Source organism: Somniosus microcephalus, unplaced genomic scaffold (assembly GCF_052327205.1).
Source record: "Somniosus microcephalus isolate GS21.2 unplaced genomic scaffold, FLI_Smic_1.0 unresolved_chr1, whole genome shotgun sequence".
Taxonomy (NCBI): domain Eukaryota; kingdom Metazoa; phylum Chordata; class Chondrichthyes; order Squaliformes; family Somniosidae; genus Somniosus; species Somniosus microcephalus.
Window position 1 is genome coordinate 165,548,170 of NW_028225179.1, and position 19,635 is coordinate 165,567,804.

Sequence of the window (19,635 nt, forward strand, 5' to 3'; positions counted from 1 at the left end):
ATTCCCCAGCTGCTGTAGTGGGATTTGAATTCATGCCTCCGGATCATTAGTCCAGACCTCTGGATTACTAGTCCAGTAACATAACCATTATGCTACCGTTCCTGGCTGGCTGTGCCCAGGGCTGGTTTTGGAGACGGAGCCACTTCCACTGTCACACTGGTGAATGCTTCCTGCTCACACTGTTGGTGTAAATTGCAAGGTCATACAATCATAGAAATCACAAAGGGAGGCCATTTGGCCCATCGTTTCTGTCCTGGCCGACAAAGAGCTATCCAGCCTAATCCCACTTTCCAGCTCTTGGTCTGTAGCCCTGTGGGTTACAGCACTTCAAGTGCATTTCCAAGTACTTTTTAATAAATGCGATGAGGGTTTCTGCCTCTACCCCACTTTCAGGGAGTGCGTTCCAGACCCCCACCACCCTCTGGGTGAAAACATTCTCCTCAACTCTCCTCTAATCCTTCTACCAATTACTTTAAATCGATGCCCCCCCTGGTTATTGATCTCTCTGCTAAGGGAAATAGGTCCTTCCTATCCACTCTATCTAGGCCCCTCGTAATTTTATACACCTCAAATCAAGTCTCCCCTCAGCCTCCTCTGTTCCAAAGAAAACAACCCCAGCCGATCCAATCTATCCTCATAGCTAAAATTCTCCAGTCCTGCCAACATCCTCGTAAATCTCCTCTGCACACCCTCTGCAATCACATCTTTCCTGTAATGTGGTGACCAGAACTGTATGCAGTACTCTAGCTGTGGCCTAACTAGTGTTTTATACAGTTCAAGCATAATCTCCCTGCTCTTATAATCTGTGCCTCGGCTAATAATGGAAAGTATCCCGTATGCCTTCTTGACCACCTTATCTACCTGTCCTGCTACCTTCAGGGATCTGTGGACATGCACTCCAAGGTCCCTCTGTTCCTCTGCACTTCTCAGTATCCTACCATTTATAGTGTATTCCCTTGCCTTGTTAGCCCTCCCCAAGAAGTCCCACAAACAGCAATGAAATAGTGACCAGTTAATCTGTTTTGGTGGTGTTGGCTGAGGGAGGAATGCTGACCAGGACTCTGGGGACAACTCCTGCGCTGCTTTTGGAAAAAGCACCATGGTGTCTGACGTAATAAAACTCACTACACACTTGGTTGGAGCATAAAGCAAGGCTTTAAACAACTTGTTTCAGAACATGGAGGTCTAGTTGTACTTCACTAGTTCCTTGTCTTACAAAATGTCCCTGGTAAGCTGGGGCCGACGCCCAAGTATTTATACTCCTTGGACGGCGCCACCAGCTGGCCGTCCAGCGTTCTTTCACGAGTAGTTTCTTGATGAATGATGAGATTTATAACCGTGTCTTTTATGCTCACCTGAACAAGTGGAGAGCAGGTCCCAGGCAGCTTTATTTGTACAAACCCCACACCCACGTCAGTTCTCTGCGCAGATACTGACTGACCTGAGCGTTTGCTTCTGTTTCCGGTTTCCCAGTGTCGGCAGTCATTTCTTTTGTAGCTTTATTTATGTTTGTTCTCTGGATGTGGGTGACATTGGCATGATGGTATATAAAGAAATAACTTGCATTTATATGCAGGAAACTTTCTGGTATCCGGCACTGACGGGACCGAGCTGGTGCCGTACCATCAAAACTGCTGTAGAAACCAGCGCTAATGTTAAAACATACGGAGCTTTTGAGCTCCGTGTGAATCAACAAACCCTGTTGCTTAGCAACAGCTTCAAAACAGTCGGCCGCAGCTTAAAAGCGTCTCTGTAGCTAAGCAACAGCTTCAGCTAGACCTTGCAGAGCCTGACTGGAAAAAAAAAAAGCAACGAGAAGTAAAAAAACTTATAGGAAACGGCTCCTGAATTTTGCCGGTAGATAGAGCTTTCCGGACATTTAACCTCCGGCTAAACCAAAGTTTCCTGTAGCACCTTTTATGACCGCTGGACGTCCCAAAGTGCTTGAGAGCCAATGAAGTGCTTTTTGTAATGTAGGGAACGCGGCAGCCAATGGGGACACAACAAGTTCCCAAAACCAGCAATGAGCAAAAGGACCATGTAATCTGATTTTTAGTAATGTTGATTGAGGGATAAATATTGGCCAGGACATCAGGAGAACTCCCCTGCTACTTTTCAAATAATGCTATCGGATCTTTTAAATACACCTGAGAGGGCAGACAGGGCCTCGGTTTAACGTCTCATCCAAAAGACGGCACCTCTGACAGTGCAGCACTCCCTCAGTACTGCACTGGAGGGTCAGCCGAGATTATGTGCTCAAGTCTCTGGGGTGCGGCTTGAACCCACAACCTTCTGAGTTAGAGGTGCTGTCTTTCAGATATGCTAAACCAAGGCTCTCTCTGCTTGTTCAGGTGGGCATAAACATAGAAACATAGAAGATAGGAGCAGGAGTAGGCCATTCGGCCCCTCGAGCCTGCTCCGCCATTCAATGAGATCATGGCTGATCATCCAAATTCAGTACCCTGTCCCTGCTTTCTTCCCATACCCCTTGATCCCTTTAGCCTTAAGAAATATATCCAACTCCTTCTTGAATATATTTAATGAATTGGCCTCCACTGCCTTCTGTGGTAGAGAGTTCCACAGGTTCACCACTCTCTGGGTGAAGAAATTCCTCCTCATCTCAGTCCTAAATGGCTTACCCCTTATCCTTAGACTGTGACCCCTGGTTCTGGACTCCCCGGCCATCGGGAACATCCTTCCTGCATCAAGTCTGTCTAGTCCTGTTAGAATTTTATAAGTTTCAATGAGATCCCCTCTCATTCTTCTAAACTCCAGTGAGTATAAGCCCAATCGACCCAATCTCTCCTCATACGTCATTCCTGCCATCCCAGGTATCAGTCTGGTGAATCTTCGCTGCACTCCCTCCATGGCAAGAACATCCTTCCTCAGATAAGGTGACCAAAACTGCACACGATAAAAGATCCCATGGCACTTTTTCAAAGAAGAGCAGGAGCACTACCAGAGTCCTACCCAACATTCATCCCTCAGCCACCAATACCAAAATAGATTAATTGGTTATTATTTCATTGCTGTTTGTGGGACCTTGCTGTGCGCAAATTGACTGCCACATTGACCTATAAAATAACAAGTGCGCAAACTTCAAAACTTATCTGAAGCACTTTTGGACGTCTTGAGGTCCCATGTAAATGCAATTTTGCTGTTTCTTTCCTGTGCCCAGCAGAAACTGGATTGAGACTGTCCAAACTCATTTCACATGGGACTTTTCCAGCCAGGAGACACTTTCATCACATCTGGGCTGGATTTGGAGCCTGTTGCCTGAGGTGAAAGGTCAGTGGCTCACCCACTGCACCACATAGTTTCCCCCCAGAAATATACTTTAAAAAAAAAAGTCATCTCCGTGTCGTCCAATATAAAATGTGTTTAAGTTTTCACAGAAGAGATCAGTTTGTGTAATTGATCTCTTCAGTCCCTTTGACACAATAATTGAGGTGTTTAAACATTTGAATTGTTGCTGGACTAAATGAAATCACGTCACTATTTCTCTCTGTGCAGGGGAAAGGTGACCAGGATGAAGTGCCCAAGCTGAATCTGGGTGAACTGGACATAACATCTGATGAATTTATCCTGGATGAAGTGGACAGTGAGCATTGTGTTTATTAAACCTAACTCATGATGAGAATGGTTGATGCATTTGTTAATAGATGCTGTGGAGTATTTTAAACCAACACTCGACACAAGGTCTTCAGATCGATAGTCAAGTTGTCTTTATTACACCGGTGGGGAGACGGTCTGCTCTCTGTCTTAGCCAGGCTTCTCTCCAATGATACAAAGTTTTAAGAGGTCTTTTATACAAAATTTTGGTACACAATTAGCCTTGTGCACGATCCATCTTAACAATTTGATTGGGTTTCGCCCCGTATGCACATTCACTGAAACATAGAAACATAGAAGATAGGAGCAGGAGTAGGCCATTCGGCCCCTCGAGCCTGCTCCGCCATTCAGTGAGATCATGGCTGATCATCCAAATTCAGTACCCTGTCCCTGCTTTCTCCCCATATCCCTTGATCCCTTTAGCCTTAAGAAATACATCTAACTCCTTCTTGAATATATTTAATGAATTGGCCTCTACTGCCTTCTGTGGTAGAGAATTCCACAGGTTCACCACTCTCTGGGTGAAGAAATTCCTCCTCATCTCTGTCCTAAATGGCTTACCCCTTATCCTTAGACTGTGACCCCTGGTTCTGGACTCCCCGACCATCGGGAACATCCTTCCTGCATCTAGTCTGTCCATTCCTGTCAGAATTTTATAAGTTTCAATGAGATCCCCTCTCACTCTTCTAAACTCCAGCGAGTATAAGCCCAATTGACCCAATCTCTCCTCATACGTCATTCCTGCCATCCCAGGTATCAGCCTGGTGAATCTTCGCTGCACTCCCTCCATGGCAAGAACATCCTTCCTCAGATAAGGCGACCAAAACTGCACACAATACTCAAGATGTAGTTTCACCAAGGCCCTGTACAACTGCAGCAAGACATCCTTGTTCCTGTACTCAAACCCTCTCGCTACGAAGGCCAACATACCATTTGCCTTCTTAACCGCCTGCTGCACCTGCATGCTTACCTTCAGCGACTGGTGCACAAGGACACCCAGGTCTCGTTGCACTTCCCCTTCTCCCAATCTATTGCCATTCAGATAATCTGCCTTCCTGTTTTTGACACCAAAGTGGATAACCTCGCATTTATCCACGTTATATTGCATCTGCCATGCATCTGCCCAATCACCCAACCTGTCCAAATCATACTGGAGTTTCTCGGCATCCTCCTCACAGCACACACGCCCACCCAGCTTTGTGTCGTCTGCAAACTTGGAGATATTACATCTAGTTCCCTCATCTAGATCATTAATATATGATTGGTTACCTATGCCGCGTTACATTAAAGTACCGCCTTTATTACCGGAAAAGTATATGTCCGATATCACCGCAAGCTGTTGTTGCACCTATGACCTTCGTTTAAGCCAGATGGGGTCTCACCAACATTGTACTTCTGACTCTTTGTCCTGCTTTCCTGCCCCTCTAAGCCTTTTTACTTCCCACTCATTGTTTTACTTTCCTGCCAGAGCAGAACTCACATCCTCTTAGGCATCTTATAGTTCCACGTCCGGCTATTTGCAATTGTCTCCAAGTTACACAGCTTGCAGTCGTTAATCATTCTAACACTACTGCAAAATCAACATGTCATTCTTAGGTTATCTCAACTGCCAGTTCAGCAACTTAGAAAAAGCTTACTACTGCAAAGGCCTATTAGATTGTTGTCTTTATTACACCATTCAGCGAAACTGCCAGCGATGTCAGTTTAACTCTTTCCCCACTGCAATAGAATTAAATTGTTTTGTTTTAAAAGCCAGTAAACCACTTCCTATTGCCATATAAAACCAGAAAATTCTGGAAATTCTCAGCTGCTCTGGCAGCATCTGCAGAGAGAGAAACAGAGTTAACGTTTCAGGTCGATGACCTTTCGTCGGAACTGTAAAAAGTTAGGAGATGTAACAGGTTTTAAGCAAATACAGAGGCAGGGAAAGCGGGGAGGGGAGGAAAGAACCAAAGGGAAGGCGGGAGAGATGAAATGGCAAAGGGGATGATGGTGCAAGGCAAAAGAGGTGATTAATGGGACAAGTAAAGAAACAAAAGATGGGTCTAAAGGAGGTGTAAGTGGGAACAGCAGAATCATCAACAGCTGCCATCCAAAAAACTGGGGGCCGAGGTTATGGTCTGAAATAGTTGAACTCGATGTTGGGTCCAGAAGGCTGTAAAGTGCCTAATTGAAAGATGAGGTGCTGTTCCTCGAGCTTATGTTGAGTTTCATTGGAACAGTGTAGGAGGCCGAGGACAGAGAGGTCAGAGTGGGATCCTGTGGGGCGGAGAAATAAAACGATGGGCGACCGGAAGCTCGGGGTCACGCTCGCGGACTGAACGGAGGCGTTCTGGAAAGGTTATTAAACCCATTAAGAGTTTTCATTGATTGAATAGGAAAAGACTATTTTCTCTGGTTGGGAAATCATTGATGAGGGGCCATCAATTTAAAATCATCACTGAGCGTGAGGAGAACGATTAGGAGAAATTTATTTTCTCTCGGGGTTGTTGGAGCCTGGAATGCCAAAGGGAGTGGTTTAGGCAGATCATTGTTTCTTTTAAAGGAAAATTGAATAAATATTTGAAACAGAGAAAGATACAGGGCTATGGGGAGAGATCGGGGCATTGAAATTAGTATTGGATTACAAAGAGCCGGCACAGACAAGGCAGGCTGAATGACCACCTTCTGTGGTTCTGTTCCATTTCCAACTAATAATCATCTGTTACAAGAGCTATCAATTTACAGGAAACTTTTTTTTATCCGGCACGGATGGGACCGACGTGGTGCCGGTTCATCAAAAATTCCGGATAACCGAACGCTATAGTAAAAGATACGGAGCTGAGAGCTCCGTATAAAGCAACAAACCCTGTTGCTTACTTCAGAACAATGGCCACAAGTTGCAAGCGTCTCTGTAGCTTAGCAACAGCTGCAGCCACACCCTTGCACAGCAACAAATGGAGGAAGGCACGTAATAAAAGTTACCTGAACCTACTCCTGAATTTTGCCGGTTAACCGAGATTTCCGGTTACAGGAAACTTTGTGCTATCCGGCACCGACGGGACCGAGCTGCTGCCGTTCCCTCAAAACTGCCGAACACTCCAGAGTTAATGTTGAAAGATACGGAGATGACAACAAACACTGTTGCTTAGCAACAGCTTCTAAACACTCGGGTGCAGCTGCAAGTGTCTGTAGCTGAAGCTGTTGCTATAGCTACAGACCTTGCAGTGCTTGACTGGGGGGAAAAAAAGCAAAGAAAAGAAACGAAAAGAATAAAAAACGGCTCCTGATTTTTGCCGGTGGCTCCAGCTTGCCGGATGGTTCGCCTCCAGATAACTCAAAGTTTCCTGTATTTAGATGCCGGTAAATCGAAAGTTTCCTGTATTTCAGTTTTTCTATATGTTTCCTTATTAAAAGGTTATCATTAAATCCCATTAGTATAGAACATTCATCCTGTAAATAATAAATATTCTTGTAAGTGAATTTTTTTCTTCTACCAATGCTGTCCCTGAAGACCAGCTACAGAAATGTGACAACCATCTTACAAATGTTGGGCATTTAACTTTCTTCAAAGTTGTTGATGGGAGTATGTTATAAATCTCATCATCATAAAGAAACTACTCATGAAATAACGCTGGACGGCCAGCTGGTGGTGCTGTCCGAGGAGTACAACTACTCGGGCGTGGGCCCAGCTTGTCCAAGGACATTTTGTAAGACGGGAACTAGTGAAGTACAACTAGACCTCCATGTTCTGAAACAAGTTGATTAAAGCCTTGCTTTATAGTCAAACCAAGTGCGTAGTGAGTTTTATTACGTCAGAGTATATATTTTAAATTTAGTTTTTATGTTGCAGCACATATACAAGCCAATCTCGAAGATGATCTGGTGAAGGAGGCATTAAAAACCGTAAGTTTACATCTGTTAGAAATTGCTGTTGATCGCCGAAGGAAGATTTGTGCTGTTTGTAAAATCATAGGGACGGGGGTTAAGAACACATTTACAATTTTTAAGTAAAAAGCAAACAGCAGAAATTCGTATATGGGATGTGGGCGTCGCTGGAAAAGCCAGCATTTATTGCCCATCCCTAATTGCCCTTGAGAAGGTGGTGGTGAGCCGCCTTCTTGAACCGCTGCAGTCCGTGTGGTGAAGGTACTCCCACAGTGCTGTTAGTGAGAGAGTTCCAGGATTTTGACCCGGCGACGATGAAGGATCGGCGATAAATTTCTAAGTCAGGATGGTGTGTGACTCGGAGGTGGTGGTGTTCCCATGCGCCTGCTGCCCTTGTCCTAGGTGGAAGGGGTCGCGGGTTTGGGAGGTGCTGCCGAAGAAGCCTTGGCGAGTTGCTGCAGTGCATCTTGTAGATGGTACACACTGCAGCCACGGTCTGCTGGTGGTGGAGGGAGTGAATGTTTAAGGTGGTGGATGGGGTGCCAATCAAGTAGGCTGCTTTGTCCTGGATGGTGTCGAGCTTCTTGAGTGTTGTTGGAGCTGCACTCATCCAGGCAACTGTAGAGTATTCCATCACACTCCTTACTTGTGCCTTGTAGATGGTGGAAAGTCTTTGGAGAGTCAGGAGGTGAGGCACTCTCCACAGAATCCCCAGCCTCTGACCTGCTCTTGTTGCCACAGTATTTATGTGGCTGGTCTAGTTAAGTTTCTGATTAATGGTGACCCCCAGGATGATGCTGGGGGTGGGGGATTCGGCGATGGTAATACCATTAAATGTCATGGGGAGGTGGTTAGACTCTCGCTTGCTGGAGATAGTCATTGCCTGGCACTTGTGTGGTGTGAATGTTACCTGCCACTTATCAGCCCAAGCCTGAACGTCATCCAGGTCTTGTTGCATGTGGGCATGGACTGCTTAATTATCTGAGGAGTTGTGAATAGCACTGAACACTTGCAGTCATCAGCGAACATCCCCATTTCTGACCTTATGTTGGAGGGAAGGTCATTGATGAAGCAGCTGAAGATGGTTGGGCCTAGGACACTGCCCTGAGGAACTCCTGCAGTGATGTCCTGGGGCTGTGATGATTGTCCTTCAACCACCACAACCATCTTCCTTTGTGCTAGGTATGACTCCAACCAGTAGAGAGTTTTCCCCTTGATTCCCATTGACTTCAGTTTTACTAGGGCTCCTTGATGCCACACGCGGTCAAATGCTTCCTTGATGTCAAGGGCAATCACTCTCGCCTCACCTCTGGAATTCAGCTCCTTTGTCCATGTTTGGAGCAAGGCTGTAATGAGGTCGGGAGCCAAGTGGTCTTGGCGGAACCCAAACTGGGCATCAGTGAGCAGGTTATTGGTGAGTAAGTGCAGCTTGATAGCACTGTCGATTACACCTTCCATCACTTTGCTGATGATTGAGAGTAGACTGATGGGGCGGTAATTGGCCGGATTGGATTTGTCCTGCTTTTTGTGGACAGGACATACCTGGGCAGTTTTCCACATTGTCGGATAGATGCCAGTGTTGTAGCTGTACTGGAACAGCTTGGCTAGAGGCGCGGCTAGTTCTGGTGCACAAGTCTTCAGCACGATAGCCGGGATGTTGTCGGGGCCCATAGCCTTTGCTGTATCCAGTGCGCTCAGCCGTTTCTTGATATCACATGGAGTGAATCGAATTGGCTGAAGACTGGCTTCTGTGATGGTGGGGACCTCAGGAGTAGGCCGATATGGATCATCCACTCAGCACTTCTGGCTGAAGATGGTTGCAAACGCTTCAGCCTTGTCTTTTGCACTCGCATGCTAGGCTCCACCATCATTGAGGATGGGGATATTCATGGAGCCGCTTCCTCCTCCCGTTAATTGTTTAATGGTCCACCACCATTCGTGACTGGATGTGGCAGGACTGCAGAGCTTTGATCTGATTTGTTGATTGTGGGATCGCTTAGCTCTGTCTATAGCATGCTGCTTCTGCTTTTTAGCATGCATGTAGTCCTGTGTTGCCGCTTCCCCAGGTTGGCACCTCATTTTTAGGTACGCCTGGTGCTGCACCTGGCATGCTGTTCTACACTCCTTATTGAACCAGGGTTGGTCCCATGGCTTGATGGTAGAGTGAGGGATATGCCGGGCCATGAGGTTACAGATTCTGGTGGAATACATTCTGCTGCTGCTGATGGCCCACAGCGCCTCATAGATGCCCAGATTTGAGTTGTTAGATCTGTTCTGAATCTATCCCATTTAGCACGGTGGTAGTGCCACACAACACGATGGAGGGTGTCCTCCGTGTGAAGACGGGATTTCGTCTCCACAATGACTGTGTGGTGGTCACTGCTACCAATACTGTCATGGACAGATGCATCTGCGACAGGTAGTTTGTTGAGGACGAGGTCAAGTAGGTTTTTCCCTCGTGTTGGTTCTCTCACCACCTGTTGCAGGCCCAGACTTGCAGTTATGTCCTTCAGAACCCAACCAACTCGGTCAGTAGTGGCGCTACCGAGCCACTCTTGGTGACGGACATTGAAGTCCCCCACCCAGAGTACATTCTGTGCCCTTGCTACTCTCAGTGCTTCTTCCAAGTGGTGTTCAACATGGAGGAGTACTGATTCATCAGCTGAGGGAGGCCGGTAGGTGGTAATCAGCAGGAGGTTTCCTCGCCCATGCTTGACCTGAAGCCATGAGACTTCATGTGGTCCGGAGTCAATGTTGAGGACTCCCAGGGCCACTCCTTCCCAACTGTATACCACTGTGCCGCCACCCCTGGTGGGTCTGTCCAGCCGGTGGGACGGTACATACCCAGGGATGGCTCACATGATGATGGAGGAGTCTGGCTGAAAGGTATGATTCTGTAAGTATGACTGTCAGGCTGTGGGACAGCTCTCCCAATTTTGGTGAGGAGGACTTTGCAGGATCGACTGGGCTGGGTGTGCCGTTTCCATGTCCAGGGCCAGTTCCAAGGTCGATGCCGGGTGGTCCGTCCGGTTTCATTCTTTTTATTGTTTTTCATAGAGGTTTGTTACAACTGAGTGGCTCGCTAGGCCATTTCAGAGGGCAGTTAAGAGTCAATCACATTGCTGTGGGTCTGGAGTCACATATAGGCCCAGACCAGCAGGTTTCCTTCCCTAAAGGACATTAGTGAACCAGATGGGTTTTTACAACAATCCGATAGTTTCATAGAGTTATACAGCACAGAAAGAGGCCCTTCGGCCCATCGTGTCCGCGCCGGCCATCAAGCCCCGTCTATTCTAATCCCATTTTCCAGCACTTGGTCCGTAGCCTTGTATGCTATAGCGTTTCAAGTGCTCATCTAAATGCTTCTTGAATGTTGTGAGGGTTCCTGCCTCTACCACCCTTTCAGGCAGTGAGTTCCAGATTCCAACCACCCTCTGGGTGAAAAAGTTTTTCCTCAAATCCCCTCTAAACCTCCTGCCCCTCACCTTGAATCTATGCCCCCTTGTTATTGACCCCTCTACTAAGGGGAAAAGTTCCTTTCTATCTACCCTATCTACGCCCCTCATAATTTTGTATACCTCAATCAGGTCCCCCCTCAGCCTTCTCTGCTCCAAGGAAAACAACCCCAGCTTGTCCAGTCTTTCTTCATAGCTGAAGCGCTCCAGCCCAGGTAACATCCTGGTGAATCTCCTCTGCACCCTCTCCAAAGCAATCACATCCTTCCTATAGTGTGGCGACCAGAACTGCACACACTATTCCAGCTGTGGCCTAACTAGCGTTTTGTACAGCTCCATCATAACCTCCCTGCTCTTGCCTTCATTAGCCGAGGCATAGAATATAAGTATCCCATATGCCTTCTTAACCACCTTATCCACCTGTTCTGCTGCCTTCAGGGATCTATGTACATGCACACCAAGGTCTCCCTGATTCTCTGTCTTTCCTAGGGTCTTACCATTCATTGTATATTCCCTTGCCTTGTTAGTCCGTCCAAAATGCATCACCTCACACTTTTCAGGGTTAAATTCCATTTGCCACTGTTCCGCCCATCTGACCAACCCATCTATATTGTCCTATAGCCTGAGGCTACCCTCCTCGCTATTTACCACCCCACCAATTTTCATGTCATCTGCGAACTTACTGATCATACCTTTTACATTCACATCCAAATCATTAATGTAGACCACAAAAAGCAAGGGACCCAGTACCGATCCCTGCGGTACCCCACTGGACACAGGCTTCCAGTCACAAAAACAACCTTCCACCATCACCCTCTGCCTCCTGCCACTAAGCCAGTTTTGGATCCAACGTGCCAAGGCACCCTGGATCCCATGGGCTCTTCCCTTCTTGACCAGTCTCCTATGCGGGACTTTATCGAAAGCCTTACTGAAATCCATGTAAACCACATCCACTGCGTTACCCTCATCCACACACCTAGTCACCCCCTCAAAATTCAATCAAATTGGTCAGACATGATTTCCCCCTGACAAAGCCATGCTGACTATCCCTGATTAATCCTTGCCTCTCCAAGTGGAGACTAATTCTGTCCCTCAGAATTTTTTCCAATAATTTCCCCACCACTGATGTTAGGCTCACTGGCCTGTAATTCCCTGGTTTATCCCTACTACCCTTCTTGAATAATGGTACTGCATTAGCTGTTCTCCAGTCCTCTGGCACATCCCCTGTGGCCAGAGAGGTTCTGAAAATTTGTGTCAGAGCCCCTTGTGGTAAACCACTGTCATACCTGTCTGTGTCTGTATGTGTATTCCACTAGGTACAGGTCTGGACATGCCTCGGCTGACTCCTCCCACTATTCCAGGTATATAAGTGACTACCTCCCAGTCCCTTAGTATTCTGGACGGGTCGACCACTCGAGACAAGACCTTCATTCTTTAGTTAATAAAAGCCTGATTGTTACTCGCTCAACTTCAGTCTTTTGAGTAATTGATGGCGCATCAATTTTATTAACTAAATTTTTTATAATGGAGAAGATCCTCACACCAGCATGCCTGGACCTGGACAGTCGGGAAGCGGACGCTTCCACCAAGTTTGCTCACTGGCTCACGTGCTTCGAGACATTCCTGACTGCCTCCACTGCGGTCGAAACGGATGCGGACAAACTGTCTGTCCTGTTCTCCAAGGTGAACCACCGAGTGTACTCAGTCATCCGGGACGCGACCTCGTACACAGCCGCCCTCCAGCTCCTCAAGACCCAGTACACGCGCCCTGTGAACGAAGTATATGCTAGGCACCTTCTGGGGAGTCGCAAGCAACAACCTGGGGAATCGACTGAGGAATACCTCCAAGCACTGTCCGTGCTTGGCCGGGCCTGTGGGTGTAAGGCGGTAACGCCCACTAAGTACACGGAGGAACTGATCCGGGATGCCTTCGTAGCGGGCCACAGGTCCAACTACACCCGACAGCGACTGCTGGAGCAGAGTGACCTCACCCTCGACAAAGCCTCTGACATCGCACTAACGCTGGACGCAGCCTTCCGGGGCATGGATGCCTACTCCTCTGCACCGTGGACGCCGCGGGGAACGACAACCTGGGACACGGTAGGACAGCCCCATAGCACCGTGCCACCCCAGCCACAGCCCAACAACGGCCCAACTACCGCAGCAGTGTCCCAAAGCCAGACAGCAGTATCCCAAGGCCAGAAATGCTACTTCTGTGGCCAGGCCAAACACCCCAGAGCGCGCTGCCCGGCGAAGAATGCAACCTGCTCGGGCTGCGGGAAAAAGGGACACTACGCCAGCGTCTGCAAGGCCAAAGCCACCCCGAACGCCAGCAGCGCCGCGTGTGGGCCGTGCGAGCCGCCATCTTGGGCCTCCCCAGCCATGTGCGAACCACCGCAGCAGCAGCCATCTTGGACGACTCCAGCCACATGGGAATCATGGGCGCCGCCATCTTGGACACCAGCCGGGATGCAGCAGACCGCCAACCCCTCCCCCCACTCACAGTCCGCAGCCAGCAGCCTCCAAATTGCCCGCCGCGCACTAGATGCAACCTCTCCACACTCAGAGTCCCACCCCCAGATGCCCTATCGCGTGGCACCTGCGCCAGCGCGCAGATCGATAGGCTGAGGGCCCTCCACAATGACCTCTGCCACCCGGGGGTCACCAGGTTCTTCCACTTCATCAAGGCCCGCAACCTGCCTTACTCCATTGAGGAGGTCAGGACCATGACCAAGAACTGCCAAGTCTGCGCTGAGTGCAAACCGCACTTTTATAGACCAGACAGAGCCCACCTGATAAAAGCCACTCGCCCTTTCGAACGCCTGAGCGTCGATTTTAAAGGGCCTCTCCCCTCCTCCGACCGCAATGTGTACTTCCTCAACATCATTGACGAGTACTCCCGGTTCCCGTTCGCTATCCCCTGCCCGGACATGACCAGTGCCACGGTCATTAAATGTCTGAACAGCCTCTTCACCCTGTTCGGTTTCCCCAGCTATATCCATAGCGACCGGGGCTCATCGTTTATGAGCGACGAACTCCGCCAGTACCTGCTCGCTAGGGGTATAGCCACAAGCAGGACCACCAGTTACAACCCCCGGGGGAACGGACAGGTGGAAAGAGAGAATGCAACTGTTTGGAAGGCTGCCCTACTAGCCTTAAAGTCTAGGGGCCTTCCGACCTCCCGCTGGCAGGAGGTGCTCCCCGATGCGCTCCACTCGATTCGGTCACTTCTCTGCACTGCCACCAATGCCACCCCTCACGAGAAAATGTTTGTCTTCCCAAGGAAGTCCACATCGGGGACATCGTTACCGCCATGGCTGACGTCCCCAGGGCCGGTACTACTGAGAAGACACGTGAGGGCCAATAAAACGGACCCCCTGGTCGAGAGGGTCGACCTCCTCCACGCCAACCCCCAGTACGCTTACATTGCGTACCCGGACGGGCGGGAGGACACAGTCTCCATACGAGACCTCGCACCCTCGGGGACCGCTGTAACCCACTACCCATTACCACCCCCCCCCCCCAACGACCCGATATCCAACCCCAGCAGCCGGCTCGCCTTGGACCGTCACCCACGAGGACTACACTCCAGGGCCCCAGCCTACACGGGACGCGACGCCGGAAGCTCCACCACCCCTGCCGTCGCCACGTCGATCACAGCGGCAGACAAGACCTCCGGAGAGACTCCAATACACGAACTTTTAAATACACTTCACCCCGCCGGACTCATTTTTAAACAAGGGGTGAATGTGGTAAACCACTGTCATACCTGTCTGTGTCTGTATGTGTATTCCACTAGGTACAGGTCTGGACATGCCTCGGCTGACTCCTCCCACTATTCCAGGTATATAAGTGACTACCTCCCAGTCCCTTAGTATTCTGGACGGGTCGACCACTCGAGACAAGACCTTCATTCTTTAGTTAATAAAAGCCTGATTGTTACTCGCTCAACTTCAGTCTTTTGAGTAATTGATGGCGCATCAACCCTGCAATCTCCTCCCTTGCCTCGCACAGCAGCCTGGGATACATCTCGTCCGGGCCTGAGGATTTATCCACTTTTAAGCCTGCTGAAATCGCTAGTACCTCCTCCCTCTCGATGCTAATATGTTCAAGTTTCATGACACTAGTAATTATTCCAGATTTATTTAACTGAATTTAAATTCCCAGGCCTCTGGATTACTAGCCTAGTGACATTACCGTTCCCCTATAGCTACATATTTTTCTTTCACACTTTTTTTTTCTCTACCCTCCCTGTGGTGAAATACCTTGCTTTCCCTCCACCCCACCTCCACTTGGCACATTCTCAATGCAGGTCCATCTGTCTGAGAATTCTGGCCACCAACCGGTTCATTGTAACAGTGTGAGTTAACGAATTAGTGCACGAAAGTGCTGTGCCAGCAGGTTGTGTAGAGAGAGGCAAGGTTGCCCCGAACGCTTTAATATATATATATGATGATAGCAAAATACTGCAGATGCTGGAAATCCGAAATAACAACAGAAAATGCTGGAAAAACTCAGCAGGCCAGGCAACATCCGTGGAGAGAAAATAGTCAATGTTTCGGGTCGAAACCCTTTTTCAAAACTGGAAAGGAAATAAAATAGATCGAAGGCAGGGCTGCGATAGAACAAAAGAAGTAAAGAGACATTAAGAGGTATTCAAAACCAGACGAGATGGTAACAGGACAGTGGAGACAAAAGACGGCTCTAGATTAGGTGTGAAGTGTACTGGCAGGACGAGAGACAGCTGCCGTGTAGGAGAGAGAGAAAAAAGGAAAGGGGGGGGGGAAAGGAAGACCCAAAACAAAGGGTGGAAAAAAATATAAGTAAAAATTTAATAGGGGCCGAGGTTATGATCTGAAATTGTTGAACTCGATATTGAGTCCGGAAGGCTGCAAAGTGCCTAATCGGAAGATGAGGTGCTGTTCCTCGAGTTTACGTTGAGCTTCCGTGGAACAATGCAAGAGGCCAAGGACAGTGAGGTCGGAGTGGGAATGGGGCGGTGAATTAAAATGACAGGCGACCGGAAGCTCGGGGTCACCCTTACGGACTGAACGGAGGTGTTCCGCAAAGCGGTCACCCAATCTGCGTTTGGTCTTCGCAATGTAGAGGAGACCGCATCGTGAGCAGCGAATACAGTATACTAGATTGCAAGAAGTACAAGTAAATCGCTGTTTCACCTGGAAGGGGTGTTTGGGGCCCTGGACAGTGGGAAGGGGGGAGGTATAGGGGCAGGTGTTACATCTCCTGCGCTTGCACAGGAAGGTGCCAGTTTGGGAGACAGCGGTCATGTGGGAGAGAAAAAAAGGAGGGGAGGGCCAAAACAAAGGTGTGGATAAAAAATATAAGTAAAAATGTAATGGGGGGCCGAGGTTATGATCTGAAATTGTTGAACTCGATACTGAGTCCGGAAGGCTGTAAAGTGCCTAATCGGAAGATTTTTCTCTCCCACATGGCCGCTGTCTCCCATTCTGCCAGCACATTTCACACCTAATCTAGAGCCGTCTTTTGTCTCTCCACTAGTCCTATCACCATCTCGTCTGGTTTTGAATACCTCTTAATGTCTCTTCGCTTCTCTTTTGTTCTCTCCCAGCCCCCACACTGGCCTTTTAATTTGTTTCATTTCCTGTGCTTTTTCAGTCTTGACAAAGGGTTTGCGACCTGAAACGTTGACTCTATTTCTCCTCTCAACGGATGTTAGCCTGGGCCTGCTGAGTTTTTCCAGATTTCATGCTTTACTTAATATTCTATAATTATTACTCTGCTGGGAGTGGGAGAGAGCAGGAGGAGCTGACCAGATCCAAGCTTCTACTTCTGTTTTGGTGCATAGCCGTTATGGAATGTCCGACATGGAAAACAGCACAAATGTAGTGCTTTACTGTGGTGTGGCCATATTCCCAACTGACCTCAGCTGTTTAACAACAGCCAATCAGGATCCATAAAGTTAGTTTTGAGAAAGAGACAGTGTTGCATCCAGAGGTCTGGCTGTAAGCCAGCAGTCAGGTGCGGCCTGCTGGATCTGGATTCCACTGTTTTAAATAGAGATTTCAGCAGTGCTATTTGAGACAAACGTTTATTATAACTAGGGTTATTAACTCCAAGTGGTTGTACGGAGCATTGCCACTTGGGCAAAAACTCTTACAGGAAACTTGGTTTATCCGGAGGTTTTACGTCCGAGAATACTCGATACTAACGGCAAAAATCAAGGAGCCATTTTCTATAAGTTTTTTTTAGCTCTCGTTCGTTTTATTTTTCCCAGTCAGGCACTGCAAGGCTCTGTAGCTATAGCAACAGCTTCTGCTAGACGCTTGCAAGCTGCAGCCGTATCTTTAGAGACTGTTTGCTAAGCAACAGTGTTTGTTGTCAGATACGAGATGAAAACCTTCCGTAAGCTTCAACATTAACTTTGTATGTCCGGCAGTTTTGATAGATCGGCAACACGCCTGTCCCGTCGATGCCGGATATCACAAAGTTTCCTGTATTTTATAACTACAGGGAAGGACTTTAATTTTCAGTAATTTCGCAACAGTGGAGATTTGATTTTAGAAACTCTTTCTCCGCAGGGTGTGGATCTGAGGCATATACTCCAAACAGTTGAGACGGAGTTGCAGCACATCGAACATCTCTCATTAAGGACAGTATCCTTTCAATAAGAAAGTAACTCCACACCTTCAACCCTGCCTCCTCCACCCCCCCCCCCCGCCCCCCCCCGCTAACACCTGCCATCGGTACAAACCTCTATAATTGGGTAAGAGAGATTCCAGGGAATTTTGTTTAATTTGCCCCGTCAACATCCATTAAATAGTTTTATTTATACAGGAAACTCTTTGGTATCCGGCACCCGACGGGACCGGGATGTGTGCCGTTGTGATTAAAAGATTCCGGATGAACGGAGATGGTTATCTACCGAGGCTATTTTAACAAAGAAAAATAAAAAAAATCAAGAAATGTGCAGTATACAGTAATTGGGTATACTCACCTACGAAATGTTGTGTTAAATGGATGGTGCAGAGATGCTTGATTAAGTCACGTGCTGCCAGTTGAGGGTAATCCATACTCTTTAATTACTTAACAGTAAAACAAAACTTATAGAGTAAACGACTGTATACAGCGCTGGGAGAGTCAGACTCCTGTTATTGAGGTGTTCGTACTTCCGACAGCGCCAAGAAGCCGAGTTGTGGCAGTTTGGAGAACTACCACCCCACTGACTAACTTGGCCACCGCGGGAAACTCGGACTCGGCAAACATTTCCGGTTATTGAGGTGTTGTTTTCGGAGTATGAATATGCCGGTTAATAGAGAATTCCGGATATTTAGGTGCCGTTTAAACAAGAGTTTCCTGTGTATCATAATAAAGAATTCAACATTATTTTGTTTTGTCGATGGGATGATTTACCCTCTTTGGATCTGCTGTTCCCATTGGCTGCTCTGCTGGGACCACTAGAAGGGGAGGAATAGGTTGTGTGCTGAAATGGCCGAGTATATTTAAATTGGGGATGGAGGAATGGGTCACAACTTCAGACTGGTGTGGGTGCCCATGTGGAGCTGCTCACCCAGGGAAGACGGCTACTGGCTGCACACGCTGGATAATCTGCTCGCCGCGCGTGTACAGAAGGCGATGCCTGGTGGGTGGTTAGCTAAAAGAACGTGAAGGTAAACCTTTTAGTGTTGCACTGCCTTTACAGCAGGAAGTTATAATGCACATTTATAGATGTGTATTTTCAGTGAGGTTCTGCGGAGATGCCAGGAAGAGTGGGTCAGAGAATTGAGTGTGGCGCGTTGTAGTCCTATTTCCAGCCAATGCTCCTTGTGCATGTGGTTCGTCGTGGAATTTCCCCTTCTATTTGTACAAATGTATCATGCAGGAAACTCTCTTTTAACCGGCACCTAAATAACCGGAAACCTCTGTTAACCGCATAATTCAGGAGTAGGTTCAGGTAAGTTTTACTTCATATTAGTGGCAGTTCCTGGTTCTGTGGCCGTGTAACTGGGGTTCGTGCACTTGTTGCTAGCAACAGGGACGCTTGGTCTGTGGTCAGAGTTCCTGCACCTGTTGCTAAGCAACAGGGAAGCCTGGATTTGTTGCTGTGTACGGAGCTCTCGTACCTTTTGAACTATACCTCTCTGTAATCCGGACTTTTTGATAAACCGGCACCACGCCGGTCCCGTTGGTGCCGGATAATAAAGAGTTTCCTGTATTAATATGTCCTGCATCAAACTTCAGGTGTCACTCGTTTTCTATATGCAAATTTTGCATCATACAGGAAACTTTGGTTTATCCGGAGGTTAAAAGTCCGGAAAGCTCTATCTACCCGGGCAAAATTCAGGAGCCGTTTCCTATAAGTTTTTTTTACTTCTTGTTGCTTTTTTTTTTCCTAGTCAGGCTCTGCAAGGTCTGTAGCTAAGCAACAGCTTCAGCTAGAGACGCTTTTAAGCTGCAGCCGACTGTTTTGAAGCTGTTGCTAAGCAACAGGGTTTGTTGATTCGCACGGAGCTGAAAATCTCCGTATGTTTCAACATTAGCGCTGGTTTGTCCGGCAGTTTTGATGGGACGGCGACAACTCGGTCCCGTCGGTGCCGGATAGCACAAAGTTTCCTGTACTTGCATTTAATGATCTCAAATTTCATATTGGTAAAGCAGCAACAGGTCACAGTTGAGGAGATGGGCACCGTACAAATGAAACGCAGGAAAAGCTAGATTTGCC

General features: G+C 47.9%; 1 protein-coding gene across 2 annotated transcripts in view; it reads left to right on the forward strand.

Annotated features, from left to right (window-relative positions):
• vps52 (VPS52 subunit of GARP complex) overlaps window positions 1-19,635 on the forward strand; it is a 78,175-nt gene that overhangs the window by 5,947 nt on the left and 52,593 nt on the right. Inside the window, exons 2-5 of one of the 2 annotated variants that reach the window (XM_085975264.1) lie at window positions 3,514-3,601; window positions 7,445-7,497; window positions 17,495-17,569; window position 18,597. In XM_085975264.1, coding sequence (XP_085831390.1) covers window positions 3,514-3,601; window positions 7,445-7,497; window positions 17,495-17,569; window position 18,597 — 217 coding nt within the window. The remainder of the gene's footprint in view (window positions 1-3,513; window positions 3,602-7,444; window positions 7,498-17,494; window positions 17,570-18,596; window positions 18,598-19,635) is intronic. The other variant, XM_085975263.1, reaches the window with a different exon arrangement.